General features: G+C 49.3%; 1 protein-coding gene across 1 annotated transcript in view; it reads right to left on the bottom strand.

Annotated features, from left to right (window-relative positions):
• The window catches only part of LOC122384447 (ankyrin repeat domain-containing protein 11-like), a 25,766-nt gene extending 8,046 nt beyond the window's left edge, over window positions 1–17,720 (bottom strand). The window contains exons 1-4 of the mRNA XM_043371837.1: window positions 17,633–17,720; window positions 14,661–14,750; window positions 13,884–14,048; window positions 3,882–4,076 (exon numbers count right to left, since the gene is read on the bottom strand). Coding sequence (XP_043227772.1) covers window positions 3,882–4,076; window positions 13,884–14,048; window positions 14,661–14,718 — 418 coding nt within the window. The 5' untranslated portion in view covers window positions 14,719–14,750; window positions 17,633–17,720. The remainder of the gene's footprint in view (window positions 1–3,881; window positions 4,077–13,883; window positions 14,049–14,660; window positions 14,751–17,632) is intronic.

The raw sequence follows: 17,720 nt of genomic DNA, 5'->3' as shown, positions 1-17,720 counted from the left end.
CATATTTTTTTTTTTTTAGTTTTTGCTATTTATGACTTTATCTATAGTAGGTTTCACTAATGACGCTCGCCTGACTCAGTCTCGGCTGCTTGCGACGTCGTGACGATTAATTCACGCGAACTTGGCGAGGTCACGGAGGCCGGCAGTTGGCACATTCTTGTTGGCCAGCCCATTCTTTCTACATATGTTGTGCAGTGCATTCTTGTCGAAAGGAATCAAGTGAAATGACCCCCTGCCAATTTCCTTTGGTAAATTTCTGGTAATGCCCGGTAATTTCTAGAACTTTGCAGGGTGCACGGAAGTGCCCCACCCCTTGCACAAATGTGCCCCATAGGTGGGGCAGTTTCGTGCAAACGTTCAGAGTTATTAAAAGTCATTTTTCCTAATAGAAGCAATAATTTTAGAGGATAACTTTTAAAGAGGAAAAATATCTGCAATAGTTCCTTTCCATACCACAATCAACAATTTTGCCGTTGCACTAACCAAAGAACAGATATATGGATTTATCCAATTTTTTGCACGAATGTGCCCCACTCTCCCCTACTCTACGTATATACTGTTGATGTTATCAATTGCTGCACGTTTTAAACCGATTGTTTAGTCTGTGTAGCTAATAGCTATGACGGGTATTATAATTTTTCCTAAATTAAGGCCACTTGGACGTAATCTGGTGACCTAACCTTGAGCGACCTAAGTCGCTCAAGGTCAGGTCACCAAGTTATGCAGCATTTGTGAAAAAGATGTATGAAAAGGTGTACGAAAAAAACAGCGGCGCTCCACAACGCCGTTTGATATTTCCATAAATCCACATGAGGTGTCCACTGTCCAAGCATCCCCACCGCCGGGCGCGGATAATTGTTTGCACGTGCAGAGCGCACCTTTGGGGTCCACCAGGAGATGAATATGCTCAATAACTATGCTGGAATGCATTCTGGGTGGCCTGTGTAAATTTGGCACTGAGCTTGCCAGCGCTACCCGCCCCACCCGCATATGTGACACAGAGCGCAAAATCAAAAGGTTTGCATGTGCACAGCACGTGCACCGTGTACCCCAGCACGCCTATTTGTACAGCACCTTAAATCGCGTGTCCGGTAGTGTCAGTGTACCAAATTTGGTGTGCCTACTGCCTAGGTCAAGATTTTCCGGAATCGGAGGATCTTTTGAGGAGGATGCCTCCTCAAAACATGTTTTTTCGCCACTAGCGCGTGCATTCCGCACCCCCTGATGCCGAGAATACCATATGTTAGTGGTCGAACACTGGGACATGTGAGTTATTACACCTAAAATATGCAGAAATAGCATTGAGAGTAACACAATTTATCAGCTACCACATTTAGAAGGCCAAACATTTGATTTTACTGTTGGGTTTTGTAAAAGCTGGCTGGTTCTCAGACATATTTTATTCTTGGGGACCAGGACCGAAAGCGACAATTCCAACATTGGAATTAACACTGGCGAATTCGGGGGGGGGGGGGCATTTCTCCTCCCGCAGCGTCAGCAACTGACTCATTTTAGTCGCTTTTTCGCGTATGAAGAAAACTTTGCTTTGAAAACTTGACCCCCCCCCCCAAAAACGGCCAATTGCACGACGTTTAAGGAGGCAGGATCGATTAGTTTTGAAAACAGTTAAAATCTGTGCAAAAGTGTGTGCTGATCGGGGACAAAAAAGCAAACTCAACTTCCAACATTCGGGGAATGGTAATGACAAGATGAGGGTAAAAAAAAAAATACATCTGGCCTGTAGTCACGTCGAATTATCTTATAAAAGCTGGATACTTCAGCAGTCCTTTTTCCCTGAACGAGTAGTACCTATGCAAAAGCCGCCCGACTCTAGCATCGACTATGGGCTTAAAGTCTAGCGTTATGAGTACGTATATCAGCAAAACAAGCAAAATGTCTGCTGATATTATTCGACTGAAATATGAATCTAGGTTGCCAATGCACGAGCCGTGCTGTGGCAACCTATACCTGCAGCAGCCTGACGGTGGACGGAGAGCGACAGACAAAATCAATGCATCCCAGGCAAGCGAGGCGGATGTGGGTCGTCTACTCAGCCCTGTCAGCGGCGACGGCTGGCCGCTGCGCCGTCGACCGGCCGGCCGTATGACGTGACCCATGTGACCGATGCGACCTTATTGCAGCGGAGGGGATGGGAGGGGGTGGATAACATTATTCCTATATGGCATTCAATCTTAAACCTGAGATACCGAGGTCTTTCGGATTGCTTTGACTGAACTCCGCCAAGGCGTTCTGCAGGCTGTAGTCCTGCTATTTATCAATCCACTTTATACAGCACAAACTTTATAGTTCGCGGTTCCAGGCAGGTTATGCTGCAAAGTTAACACTGTTAATGAATCTAAAAATGTTCTATGATTTCAATAACCCTGAACACAACTCCGTGTGCGCTGCTGCAATGTTAAGCAGTTTCTTTGATTTAATTTTTTTTCAATGGGAGTGTCGATGAAAACGGCTATGGCCCATTCCTGAGGGACGCTACGGGAGGTAAAAATGGCGCAATGTTACGGGAGGTACAATGCCCAATGGCACCTTGAGCGAGCATGACGCTTTTACCGAATTGGTAGCACTTGTATTAGTGATATCAGTTGAAATTCAGAGCCTTAATTCTTTGACATCCGAAAGCGGACTCGGATTTGGATTACGAAACGGTTAAAGGGACTATCCCACCATCTAAAATGTTGTTAAAACCAGTTAAATTGTGCCCGACTTTATAGATTGGATCAATGACCATTGACCAGGAACACGGTTCTGGCATTTATTTTTCATTAAACATCTTAGGCTTCCCATATTCCAAACACAAACTTTCAAATATGTGACGTCACAGCCAAAAAATACCTCCTTCCCCAGGCCACATTACTGTCATAAAGCTGATTCTTTTTACTCTGTAGGCACCACAACAAAGTTCAGACCAAGTTTTAAGCGATTTTCAACGAACAAACCCATTTACATCAGAATGACTAAACGACGTGACGTCACACTAACGGTCGGGTCGCTCCATGTTGAAGATTTTCTTCAACACCAAGAGGCCGCGGGGGTTGCAACCTAGATAGATAGTGGTTTCTGAACCTCGCCGCAAACTTGGCTATCTCAACTCAAACCCCATGTTAAAGGTGGGATAGTCCCTTTAAGGGTTGCGGTTGGTCTGGCCTAACCGTTTTTGGACATTATTTATCAGTGTATCGACTAGACACTGCAACATTTCAAAGCAATTTCTCTCCAGGCCTCGCCAACTCTACATATGCTAAATCCAGAAACCGTATTTGACAGCAGAAGCTCGAGAAAGCAAGAAACTCAAGTGCAACGAATAACAAACCATTGCTCGGTGGATCTAACATAAAGGCATCCAATTTTATATGATTTCGCATCAATTCAAGGAAACAATTTTTTTTTTCACACGAAATCAGGCAATATCGAACCTTCGGAGGACCAAACATTTTGAGGGCAGCCTTTCCATAATCTTCCCGACTTAGACACATAAAGAAGGTAGAAAACTGACCTCTATTCTTCCTATATCGCAGCTTGAATGAAATCTCAGTGTATTCACCGCCCACCGGTAGATGCATTGCTAACCATGTAGGTTTTGGATAATGGCTCGACTTATACTGATGTCAAATAAGGTTAAATTTTGTAAATGTATGTTCATCATGCCATCTAATCATCCACTTTGGGTCTGGTTCAACTCACGGATTTACCATCGATTGAATACCGGCTGAATATCGACTTTATAGCGAATAGCAGCAAATATTGACTGAATATCGACTGAATGCATGCTCGCCGTGAATCTGACGATAAGCCGGCCCAGTTCGGCGTCCGCTCACTGTAAGCGGCAAGTGGTACCCCTCCCCACTCGGTCGGCCACCTACCGGCAAAGTCGGCGGCGTTGACGTCGGCACCGTCGGCGATGAGGCGCCGCACGCGCCGCAGGTCGCCGCGGATGGACGCCACCTGCAGCGGTGTCTCGCCGCGCTCGTTGCGCTTGTGCAGCCGGCGCTGAGCCGGAGTGGTGCCGCACGGGGTGGCAGGGGAGCCCTCGCCGCTGGACGGGGTGGACGGAGCCGCTGCCGGGCACAGAGAGGAGGTGGTCAGACTGACGCCGCTAGACGGGGTGGACGGAGCCACTGCCGGACACAGTCGCAGAGAGGAGGGTGGTCAGACTGACGGCCGCAGTCGACGGACCATCAACGGGCAGACGTATCTATACAAACTCTGAATGAAAAAGCGGCTGCCAAATCCTAAAAAAAAATGCCTTTTTGCAAAATTGATCATATCACTGTCCCTTCACAAACTACTGCCTGCGCAGTGTCTGAATTACTTAACGCCAAAGGAAGATAAAAGTTGGCACATTTTGTTTTCGTATCACAGGATTAGGCCGGTCAACACTAGTGAATATTCATTCATTTTTCCGGTTGGGCGTAAGCAGAGGTTACCCTCCGGCCTTTCTATCTCCCGGATTGGCCTGTACAGAGCGTCCAACATATAGGAGACGGTTACGCTGCCAATCGCTATTATCGTGTTTCGCCACCTTACGTCACAAGTTATCGGCATGCGTATGGTGTCATGCGATGTAGACCCTATCACGGCTTTTCAATAGCTCTCCGTCAGCCGTCGACATTTTTGCGCTTCTGCCATAGCACCTTCAAGTGGGGTTTTAAGGATTTTTTGGAGTCTTGATTTCAAGTTTCGCATTTACCAAACATTTTTACCAATTACCATTTTACCAAGCATTTACCATGTACCAAAGATAATGTATTCGTGCATTTGGTGTAGGCCGGGTCAGGTCAGGTCAGGTCAGGTCAGGTTGACCAGTAGGTGTACCGCCGGCTATCCATAGCAGAAATGTGACCACAAATGACAGCCTCGCAACGCACGTGTATGCATCAAAATAGTCCTCAAATATTCAAAGTGGGTGCTAAATTCGAAATCAACTGACAACTCCAACAACCCCCTGCAGCAATACACTAATAAGGTAAAGCGAAATCCACTTTCACCTGAACCTGACATCCACCATAATACGAGGAATGAGCCTCAAATAACACGTTTTCAATCAGTAACTCTGGAAACGCACAGTTGATCGCAGGCGGATCCAAGGGCGCATTTGTAGCAAATGGGCCCTCGAAACGCCGGAAATCGATGACAATTTGTTTGTTTTCCTAGAATAGAAAGAAAACTTAAATTTCATTAGAAAAAGTATTCTTTAAACTATGCGAAATCGAAGCCCACAGACATTTAGGCATTTCGGGGAGCACTTTCGGGGGTAAGCATGCCCCCACACCGCAGCGTCCGACACCGCCTTTCTGGATCCGCCTATGCAGATAATGTGCGCTGAAAGACGCCGAATCGCTTTTCTGGCCTGACATGGTCTCGAGAAAAAGTCACAGGTCAAAGGTTATTATGGACGGAGACGGACATAAAACTCTCAGGGAAGGAGTTTATTGACTCGAGGGCATTTTAATTTACAGGCTAGTCACGATCCGTCGCACTGAACGCGAGACTTTTTACCATCGAAATGCCAATCCCTCAGCCCACCCATTCTGATGCAATATAATCATAATGGCACCAGTCCGCGAGGCGCAGTCCACACTCTAATTTCGTGTTTAGCTTGAGAAAATCAAAGGGGGCCGAGATAGCCGGGGAGGTAGAGACTTCTCTACCTAATCCACGATCCGCAAATAAGGTCACAAGAGCGTCCATTGAAGCTTTTCAAAATAGCTATCGGACAGACCGAACTAGAGGGCCTTGCGAACGAGCCTAGCCAGGAGGTCAAAATACATTATGTGGTATGTTTGATATAATCACTTTGGCGATCGGACCTTATGTATATAAATACCCAGCATAGTAAGCACGACAAACCGCATCTTTGAACTACCAAACAAGCGTATTATGAGGGATAGTGTGACAACTCATAAGAAGACCATGCATTCAGGAATCCGGGGCGTACCCCCAGGCCCCACCCTGACCCTCCCCACCAAGTTGTCAGTTTCCTTCCCGGCCTTACCCCTATCCTACCCATGTGACATGTCCTATTTGCCACCATTAAAAATTACCGGCCTAAAGATCGGGAAAATATCAAGTTAGGAACATGCCTAGCACTTTGAACAATCGTTTCTACTTTTCAGCCAAAACGATTACTTATATTTGAATCCAGCCCTTCCAATTTCTGGCTTCTCAAACGAGACAACGGATCGCCTCATATCATCTTAATGGAATAAAATAAAAAATCACAGACTTATGAAAAAGCTCACCTGTTGTAATATGATCCTCAGAATAAACTTTGTCCTTATGAGCGACGTATTTCGCACGAATAAACCAAATATTTGACACACAGAATGGAGCGCGCACCCTCCACACCACGTATAACCGCCGACTGCGCGTCAGAGCTGAGGAGACGACCCCGCTCCGCCGCGCCGGCCCGACGCGGCGGCTCGGCCGGCTGGCCGACTGGTTTCCGTAGCATGCCCTCCAGTGAGGGCACGAGACGGGAGGTCGGGGGCGCCGCAGCCGCTCCCTTTGTCTCTCGGACAAATCTCCGGGGTCCACGCTGGAGACGGGAATGGGACGGCCCAGTTCCTACGAGTATAGCCCGGGTCAACTGGCGGTGACCCAGCATGACCCACCTGACTTAGAATGGTGTCTGACCCAGCCTGACTCACGATTGCGGCTGACCGTGGTCTAGCACACCTTAGACGGTGCCGGTGATTGACCCGTGACCAGTAAAAGAGTCTTGTTCACTGTCCAAGTCACAAGTACTCTGCTGCATTTGACCGACATTTCCCCAGGAGACGGGAGGCATGATTCATTTCCTCCGAGCCGTTCCGCTTCAAACTTTGCGGTAAAGACGAACGGACGTCTAGGTCGTCATGAGACGCAGCGAATGAATTGTACCAAATCTGGTGAGATAAGAGATCAACCAGTGAACTCTGAAATCAAGGATACGATGCAAAGGTCGTTCTTCTTAAAACAATTGTAGCAATAATGGTTGCATGTAGAACAGCAATTTCAGTGTTTCGCCCTTCAGCAATGTCACCTTCGTTTTTATTTCAAGCCGCGTCATTTGATAATTTTATATGTATATTTTTTACACCTTTTACTGGGATAAGGTCAACTTCAATGCTAAGAAAGGTAAATCCCAATCCCATGCTAATTGGCGGTCAGGTCAGGGCCTTGGAATAAATGTCATCTTGTTTGTTTTTAAATTGGAATAGAAGTTCTTTTTCAGGTAATTATTTGCGAAAATTTTCATGACTTCAAGCGACCTAAGTGATATTGGGTATGCAGATATCACGTCAACTTGACATCAGTTTTTTTTTGCCAATATGAGTTATAACGCATGGGCGATGGGTGGAACTTCTTGCCGAGCTGGAGGTGCCCAGGTGCATCAAATCCGCGGCCGCCCCAGCGCGGCGGTGACCTTGACCTCCGGCGTCCGTTGCGGCTCTAAGGCCAAGCAGGCGTGGAATTAGGCGAGTTCGGGCACTCCCAGCTCAGCACAATGTTCATGACCAAAAACACAGGGAATATGAAATGGGATCCAGCACGTACTGAATGAAACCAAATTCGAGCTGATTGCAGCATATTTCATACCCGGCCCCCAACTGCAAGCAGCCCCCGTATATTCTCATTGATTACCTTGGGGAGGTCACCTGACTGGCCTGGTAATATAAGCACCGGTGATCTTCATAGGACACCCGTATGAAAATCTGAGACATGGGTACGAGTTGACTAGCCAGTTCGTTACTTTATCAAAGTTGCATCTCCTCCACCCTCGCCCTGCGACAGCGCTAAAGCCGGCTGCGCAAAGAAAGTAATCTTGGCACCAGTGGCGTATTTAGGGGGGGCCATGGGGGCCATGGCCCCCCCCTTTCCGCCCAGCCGCCCAGATGGCGCCCCAATTAGCGCCGACTAGGCTGATGCCGTTTTGCAGAGGGAACATGAACTAAAGAGTGACGTGAAGGCAGGGATCGAACTTTACTATCTCTTTGGGGGTGCCTGGACACCCGAATGTTCTCCAGGACACCCCCAACTAGGACCTGAGCCCCCAATTATGAAGGACGCCCCTCCGGAAACCAGAATATTCCGAACCCCCAGGGTCGATGGCGCCCCTGAAGAGCCGCTGGCACCCAGCTGAACGGAACAGTCGCCCCTTTAAAGGTTGATGGCGCCCCTCTAGAGAACCCGGCGCCCCTCTGAAGTTCACAGCTGCCCCAATCGGCCCCATTCGAGATCGACGGCGCCCCCTGAAACCACTGGCGCCCCTCTAAGACACCCGCATTCTTCTCAAGATCTTAATCGCCCTATCCAAGACCAATAGCGCCCTCAAGAGCCACTAGCGCCCCCCCCCCCCCCTTGAGGCTTAAGTTGTTCCGATTGAGACTAAAGTCGCCATTAAAGCCCAACGGCGCCCCTCCAGAGCGTCCGGCACGCTTCTGAAGATCACAGTCGTCGTCATCCGAGGTCGCTGGCGCCCCTCAAAAGTCACTGGCGCCCATCTAAACGGAGATTACAGCTGCCTCATCTTGAGATCGATGGCAACCCCCTGAAACCAATGGCACCCTTCTTAGAGTACCCGGCGCCCCTTTGAATATCATATTTGCCTCATCCGAGACAACGCCCCTTGACACTACAGTCGCCCCACCCAAGCTCAAGGCGCCCCTCCAGAGCGTGCGGCGCCCTGCTGAAGGCAACAGTGGCCCCATCCATGCCCAATGGTGCATTCAACACAGTCTAAAGATCACAGTCGCCTATCAATCAGAGATCGCTGGCGCCCCTCAAGAGTCACTGGCGCCCACCTGAACCGGGACTTCAGTCGGCCCATCCTAGATCAATGGCGACCCTATGAAACCACTGGCGCCCCTCTGAAAATCCCAGTCGGACCATCCCAGATCAAAGGCGCCCCGCCCCATTCAAGATCGATAGCGCCCCCCCCCCCCTCTCCTGAAACCACTGACGCTAGGTAATTATTTGACAATGGGGCTTTCTCATCGACACCAAGGGCCCTTTTGAAGATGCAGCAGCCAGGCGGCGCCAAGCTCGGCTAGGATGTGCCAAGCGTTTCTTATAAGGCAGCCTCGTTAGTGCCACCCCTCGTTGCGATACCGCCCCTCAATTTGCGACGCCGCCCCTTCACCGTACAATGCCACTCCTCAATGCAAGTGGTACCCCTCAGGCGCAGTGCCGCCCATTATTGCGATGCAGCCCCCGCCTAGCAGTGCGGTACCGCCCCCAACGTATGCGTTTTTTAATCGAACCTGCTGGGGGTGTTTGAAACATCGGTTCATAGGTAAACAAAACACACTGAATAGGACAAATGCACCTGTGAGTTGTGACTCTTCTGTATGCTCCTGAGGTCATTTCAGTCCATGAACGGTCACCAGCAGTTTTTTGGCTATAACTTTTGATAAAAATATGCTAGAGCGGTGAAACTATGTCAGATGTGTTCAGCTGTTGATGTTGTTGATGATTTTCCCTCCGGCCGCGGGTGGCCCCGCGGCGTAGCCTCATCGGCTCTGGAGGGCCCTGAAGGCGGCCACCAGGGCCGCCACCACGTCACTGCGCCAGACCTCGTCGGGTGTTGGTAGGATGTTCCCTACGGCCGGGATTCTGAGGCGAACACCCATCAGGCCCGGGCACGTGAGCAGGATGTGCCGGGGGGTGTCCGCCTCTTCGCCGCACAGCGGGCACCGGGCGGCCTCGCATAGCAGGTCCCGGCATTGGGCGCAGGCGGCTGAGGGGCTCCGGCCGATGGAGTGTAGGAACTGGGTCGATCCACTCCAGTGGCCAGTCCGGATCTGGTGGACATCGATGGCTGCCCGCCGATCCAGGCCGGAGACTGGGGGCGGGTATCTCGTACCCATCAGCTCCCGGTACCAGCCGGTCGCCGCTCTGCGTGTCGGGTCTGGGTATGACGGTCTGTCCCTGGCCGCCTGGTCCCTGGCTAGACGGGCCGCAGCCTTGTAGATGGTGTTGACGTCGATGGAGGCGATTTCTTGTTCCAGCGCCGCCGCCTCTCCCGCCAGCACGTCCGCCGCCTCGTTGCCTGGGATCCCACAATGCGATGGGACCCACTGCAGCGTCACGTGGCGGTCCGGTGTGGCGATTTCCAGCAGGCGGCTCCATATCTCCGCCCCCTGGACCGTCCTCTGGGCCGAAGGCCCCTCTCTCAGTGCAGCCAGGGCAGACTGTGAGTCGGTGCAGATTATTATTGGCAGTGTGTCGTCACGAGGGTGTGTCGCCAGGTGTTCCAGGGTCATTGCGATGGCCAGCATCTCCGCCCTGAAGCTGGAACAGAGCGCTCCTGCGGGCCTCTTCAGCTCAGTGCGGTCATCATCGGCGTGGACGACCAGCGCGCCGGCCCCTCCACAGAGAACGCCTCCAGTCGCCGACCCGTCGGTCCACACCCAGGTCGCACATTGGGTCAGGGACGCCAGGTGGTGTAGGGCGGCTTCCTTCTTCGTGGAGGCGGCAGCTCCGGCTGGGAGCCCCGCTCCGATGTCCAGGTTGAAGCTGATCGTGCCGGTCGGTTGCCAGGGCGGGGGGCGCACGGGGAGCAGCGGCTCCACCGGTGTTCAGCTCGACGATACGGATCGACTGATATGCAGCATGACCCTTTCCGGTCAGGTCATGACCTTGACCTGAGGTCAAATTTTTAAAATGACGTTTCAATGTCAACGTATAGTTCTTTCGACGCGTCTCGACGGGAGGAACACGATGCTGGCAAAATAAATCTCGTCACTGTCTTGAGGCAAAAGGTATCGCAGAAAACATTTTTCTTAAAAACAGATATTTTTGGAGTTTTGCCATCTGGAGGCTAAACCGTAGACCCGAGGTCAATTCTGAGGGCAATAATAAGAAAGGTCTGTAAAATGGCTATCAAATGTGCTTTTCCGTGGCGCTGTAGCTCTATTGGTTCCCGATTTATCCGTTGGCAGTTTCCAAAATTGTTTATAAATGGACTAAATTTGACCTTTGATGATCTCTGGCGACCTGACCTTTGACCTGACCTGAAAACTAAACAAAGTGTTTCCGTCATTATTTTGACGGTCTTTCGATTGCCGCTTACTGCGTGTCCCAGGAGCCAAGTTAGAGTGGGTCGCGTGAAAACGCCCGCCCCCCCCCCCCCCCCCCCCAGCATGACACGGAAAACACAGGCCACCAACACGGCGCGGTTTAACTAATAGGTAATGGAGAGGTCGCAAAATTGACCTGTTCCTCAATGTAGATATTTTGTCTGGGGATTACGCAAGGCGAATGTTCGGTGAGATCAGCAGGTATCTATGGCGCTTTTCAAAGTCGATCATGCACAAAGGCCGAGGACACATCATCAAAGGTCGTCTTCTATACTACGTCGGCCGAGGACATCCTTATAACTTAGTGCCACTATATGGGACAGTCTCACGCCTCATCCATCTGACACTCATGCAGTCACCCATGTCCACAAGTAGGGGCTGCGCGCACTATAGACATCGAATTTAAGGTGATTTGTGGAGAAAAAAAAAATCCAGAACGTATGTCAGCTTTCGGTCGCCTCTGACTGCAGTCGCTGCTAGTATGACAATCAGTTGGGATCTCATGGTGGATCTTATGGTCTGAAATGTTCAAGTCTTTCCTGGATTCCAATTTCGGCAATAAGTCGCAGCGTGAATCCTTCATACTACGTGCGGTCTTAGATTCTAAGCACGGCCACTCCGGTCGACCACAGGCTGCAGCCCACAGGTCACTTTGGATCAGTGAGTGAACCTGTATAATTTTTTGCAAAGAATAAAAAATGTGCTCATCGATCAATGTATGTTTTACCGTTTCGAATTCGCATGGATGCGTTTTTTGAGAATAAAATGTCCGTAGCCTGAGCTCTTTTCCTATATCGTGCTAAATATTCATCAAGATCAAGGTTTTTTGATAAAACAACACCGGGCTGCAAATTGCATTAATTGGATTTTATGACAAATCAGTGAAACCTAGTTTTTATACTCGTAATTTGCAGCACCTAGTAAATCGTGCATCAACATGACGTTACATTTTAGACTGACGCCCCTGTCGCGAGCTGACAATGGCGCCCCTCTCAAGGGAAAAAGTCGCCCCCTCGAGCACCATGGCCCCCCCCCCTTTCGCTGATTTCTGGCTACGCCACTGCTTGGCACAGTGCTCATTGCACATTCGGCGGGCGAAATCGCGACATCGCATGAACGAACCTATTCCATAGTTGTCGCTACTTCATTAGCTCATTCGGCAACGTGGCGCTGGTAGAAGCCCGAAGCCGTCAGGGATCGTCCCGCCTTATGGGATACCGGCAGCCTCGAATACAAGATGGTCAGGGCAAAGAAGAAAGCCTGGGAGGAGGTCGCCCGGCAAACAAAACGAGCTGGCAACGTTCTGTTCGGAAGGACATCTCTCTCCTTGGGCCCTGTTTGGCCTCGCCATTGGTGCAGAGCTGAGGACCAGGCCCGAGGAGGAAAAACGACGGCTGAAGGTAGACATGTGCAATGTGCATTGTGCACTGTGCAACCTTGTGTATTCCCAATGATCATGTGAGCTCCATGAGTGAAAGCCCAGAGGCACGCTGCCAGGCATGCACGTGTGTGATGTGTGCAAGTGCTCCGCATCCGTGTTTCTTATCCGTGTTTCCGTGTCTGCCATTATCGCGTATGTATACAGGGTGTCCGGAAATTATTTGCCCCTCCATCAACTCGCCGCCATAATTAATAAACAAAGAGCCCCCGTGTCTTGGTTTCTTTACCGATTTATCCCCTGCCTTGTCCCACCCATTCCCTGATCCGCTTTGGCATTTCATAGATCACGATGTCCAGAGTATCCGCGCTGATGTTCAGCCACACCTTTCACAGGTTCCTCTAAAGTCTGTTTTCTGTGGGAGCTGGTTCAATCTTGCTGAGCTCCTCCTTCATGATTTCCCATAGGTTTTCGATTGGGATTAGGGCAGAGGATTCGATTTGACCTCCTACTTCATTCCAGTCTTCACCATAACTTCAGCACGATGACGCTTTGTCAAAGAGTTTCTTTCGTCATAGTAGACACCACGCTCAGGCGGCTCAGGTGAGAGTTACGCCTGCCAAACACTGCCCGCTGGCGCCTCGCAAGTGTCAAGTTCAGGTGACCGGGTTATGTCATCTGTCTAACGGACAGCTGTGGATAGCCTGAGGCACGGTGTTAGCAAATTTTTGAACAGTTCTTAAAGGGCATGATGGGATTTAGCTTAATGAACCAGGGGCAAATAATTTCCGGACACCCTGTATAATAATAATTGAGATGGTTAAAAGTTTATATGCCTAGTAAAGTCTAGATTCCGCGTTTTATTAGTGGTATTTCCATTAATTTATTTACATTTTGCATACATTCGTTTAGTTTTTCATCAGCAGCGGCGGAACACCTTCAATTAAGTGGGGGGGGGGGGGGGGGGCACTGCCGACTTTCGGTCCCATTCTTTCCATGCAACGCCCATAGGGCTAATGTTAAAATGCCAAAATCAAAGGGGGGGGGCACGGTGCCCCGGTGCCCTCCTCGTTCCGCCGCCTATGGTTTCTCACCCTTGAGCAATGCATGCTATGCGTTTATGCACCTACTGCTATTCTCAGACAAAATACATAGGTACTGACTTTACCATTACTGTACTGGCACTGAGCTTCCTTAGCCCTAGGGAAAGTAATATTGAAACCGGTGCAGCTTACTGAAGCAGCATATGTACGTAACGCGCGAGAAGCATCAATTGTTGGCATGCAGAACAGACTTCTAAGCGCTACACTCCCTGCCATCTGACCCCCCCCCCCCCCCCAACCACACACATCGACCACTGTCACTTAAACGTGATCAAACCAATAGTGCCCCGTTCCCGTGCCGCTGCCGGCTGAGCGGCTCACCTGGCGAGGTCAGCTGGAGCAGCAGAGCCAGCTGTTGTCGCTCCGACATGGGCGCGCGGCCGGCAGCGTCGGCAGGCGGTGGCGGCGGCGGAGCCACGCGCCACGAGCAGCGCGGGGTGGTCGGAGCCGGCGGCTCCTCGGGCTCCACCGGCTCCGGGATGAACGCTGACCGGCGGAACAGAGACGGTCAGTTGTCAGAAGCGAGCGGTCAGCAGAAGATGACCGTCACCCGGCCCGACAGTACCGCGACTTTCCGTCAAACCCGCATCTGAGTTCACCTTTCGGTGACTTTCGGTGACTTTCGGTGGCAGCGGGCGGATGGGTAGTCTGGCACGTTCTGAATTTAGCAGACACAACGCTTGGGTTACGGTTCGGTGTGACTCGTTTCGGTCAGAGGACAGCTGATTTGGACGTTAGTTGAGCGGACAGTCGCCGTTCTCACAATCCACAAGTCATAATCACCGGGGTCAAGTTCGGCAATGATCCCGACTGATGGAAATTGGAATACGACAAAGTTTTATTAAGACAAACCGACTGTTTAATCGAAACATTTAATTAAAGCATGAGTGAAATAAACAACGAAGACAGCAAATATGTGAAAGAATCACAATCGAGCACTTCTACCACTTCTCCTACCACAGTATGTACATTTTGCAGCGTGATAGAAATGAATGATGAATGATGAATGATGAATGAGCACACTGCTCTGAATCACAAGACTAGCAGCGGTGCACGGTGACCAATCAATCAGTGAACTGCACCCAGAGCCCCACTCACCGAGCCTCCTGGTGGGCGGCACGACTGGCGGTCGGTGGTGCAGGCGCCCTTGCTCCATGCCGCCACTGGTACTACCCCCTGAGGCGCGCGCTGCAACGACCGGCGACGGGGGCAGGTCAGACAGCAGGCACTGCAGGTCACTCCAGTGCCGGATAGCTCGTCAAACACTGCTGCCAAGGTCAAGGGGTAGGAAACTCAAAATTCAATGATATTTTCTGATTCATTCATATGCTCTTGGCATTCGGTTTAGCATGATCTTTCAGTTGCTCCTCATATCTAACCACCACAGTATCAGTGGCAATTGTTAACTTCAGGGCTGCGGAGTCGATGGATTTTCGGCGACTCCGACTCCGACTCCGACTCCGGCTTTCAAAAACCAGCTCCGACTCCGACTCCGACTCCGGGCCGAATTGTCAACTCCGACCCCGACTCCAACTCCCGACTCCGACTCCGCAGACCTAGCAGGGCTGCGGAGTCGACAGATTTTCGGTGACTCCGACTCCGACTCCAGCTCGGGTTTCTAAAATCGACTCCGACTCCGACTCCGACTCCGGTCACAACTGTCGACTCCGACCGACTCCGACTCCGACTCCGCAGCCCTGGTTAACTTACTATATATAATGTATAAATATAGGTACATTATGTTGCAATAAAAATATGATATTCATCACATTTGTTGCCAATGAAAGCCATGATACACATTTCATTAACCCTCGCGGGCCCGGGGGGGGGCGTTTTTCGCCCCCCCCCCCCTGGCGAATATTTGCGATAACTCCCGAACGCTTAGGGATAGGAAGGCGAAACTTTCAGTACCTTTTCTCCCATCAATTTGACATCTTCTGAAGTAAAAAATTTGGACCTAGCCCCCTTGATGACGTCACAAGGTCCATTTTGCTAGACCCCTGCACGGCAAACTTCGGCGTCACAGACGCAAACTTCAAATAGCTGCTAAAAATAGAGTTTTAGAGATAAAGACAAATTACGAGAACGGCTGTGTAGCGTTTGACCTAGAGAAAAATAGAAAAATAGTTTTAGTGACCTGAGGTCAGAGGTCAGGTCAACGACCCCGAAATGTGGTTTTAGTTTTTCGCAAATAACTTTGACAACAATGGTCCTAGAGCTACGGCAGTGGTACCATCGCATTCGCCTTGTCAAGCCGCGTCGAATGATATATATTTTGTTCGGAAAAGGTCAAGTTTCATGTTGACCTCATGTGACCTCGAATGACCTCTGGTTGACCTTGACACATGAAAGGTCGTTTAAGATGGATTTGTACCCGCTGATCACGAATCTGGCATCTATTTTCCTCTAAGCCTTCATTTAGAGCTTCCGGATGGCAAAATTGTCTTATTTATTATTACTAACTTGAATCAGTGAAATAGCCCCTAGCAGGGATACTCTTCTGTGACCTTGACCTTTGAGCAGCCTTGTATCGTAAGATGAACCACAAATAGGGAACTGATAAGCCTCAAAACATTTCAAAACATCTTGGAAGTTAGCACGCAAGATGTGCGAAAAAGTGCCAAGTTTGAGGTCAATTTTGAGCGTGACCTTGACCTTGACCTTTGATTTGGAGCACATTTTCAGAATCCTCAGATTCTCTTCTTTCGTTTGACACCCAATTTTGCCAGTTTGATGCAGCCTGCCGTCCTCTAGAAGGCTTAGTTTGAGATCACTACACATGTGCCGGTTTTGGCCTTTGACCTTGACCTCTGACCTTGAAAATTGACCTGAGGTCAAAAATTTTAGGTGCATTAGAATCGTCTCGTAAGGACCTTTCGTTTGGTATCGCTTTTGTTTCCGTAGCTCCCTTATTTACGGAGTTAAACAGGGGGGGCGAAAAACGCCCCCCCCCCCCCCGGGCTGCGGTGGTTGGGATTACCCCCCGGGCCCGGCCGGGTTAAGCACAAAGAATGTGGTTCCCTGTGTTATCAACAGCCCATATCAGGCATTTTATTGGAGCAACAAATGGTACATTGTACACTGTTGCATTTGTTTGTGAGAATTGCCATAGAATACTGACATGAGTGATTTTAAATGCAAAAAAAAACTGAAAAATGATGTTAGTTAAACAGCATGTACAATCCAACACTTTGAATCTATGTTGTAGCTTTGCCAACCAGGCTATCATGAATAAATCTTCAAATGGTCCTACTAAAGCATTCTCTTTTAAAACAAGGCATTGAAATTAATTGTAAATTTTTCAGGTCCAGAATGCTTGGTTTATTTATAAAGAACATCCCATGCATGTGTTTCAAAACCAAGAGGTTGACTTTTCATGTACATGATTGACACTATGTAACTACTAACTAAACATATTTTTCCAAAAGGCCCTTAGCTTGATTGGTTTACTACTGGAGCTCAAATGAAAAAGCCAAGATTGAGACGGGTCCACAGTGCATTTAATGGTCAGTTGATTCAAGAAATGCACAAAAACAGCAATGGACAAGTGAGCCCCAAGGAAAACCCCCCAGTGAAAAAGTCTAGTAGTTGATCTTTTGCTTTTGTTTGTGTGGAGTATCAACCAATCAATTTAAAAAGGTTCAGGTTAAGATAAAAGCCTCAGTTAATAGTCTGGCAAACCCCAAAAAGAACAGATTTAAAAGCACAACCAGCATCCAGCATTGATGGATCTGCATTTATGTTGCCTGATTTGCCTTCAATGCCCAAGAACAAGAATACTTTCCTCGTGGCTTTTCGGAAAGTCTCTGAAGTCCGAACTATGCATTTGAAGATTTAACACATGCAAAGCGATTCAGACACTTAAACTCTTTTTCTAAGGTTTGCCAGACTTAAGTACACCAAAACCCTGAAATTCATCAAACCCACACATTTCCAGCACCTTCACACCGTACACACCTACATCAACATCGCGATCCCAGAAAAAGGCTGCATGGCATGCACAACAGACGAAAATAGGTAACCTTTGACAGTCCAAAATAAAGAGCAGAATGAGCACAAGCCTTCCTTACATTTTTAAGCTGAAATAACTAGAGGCACATTATTTGAAGCACATCCTATATTTATAGTCACCGTGCTATTACCCACAGCTTGAGCTAT

The sequence above is a fragment of the Amphibalanus amphitrite genome, unplaced genomic scaffold, assembly GCF_019059575.1.
Source record: "Amphibalanus amphitrite isolate SeventyFive unplaced genomic scaffold, NRLGWU_Aamphi_draft 000014F_arrow, whole genome shotgun sequence".
Classification (NCBI taxonomy): Eukaryota; Metazoa; Arthropoda; class Thecostraca; order Balanomorpha; family Balanidae; genus Amphibalanus; species Amphibalanus amphitrite.
This window is presented reverse-complemented; position numbering and strand designations above follow the sequence as displayed.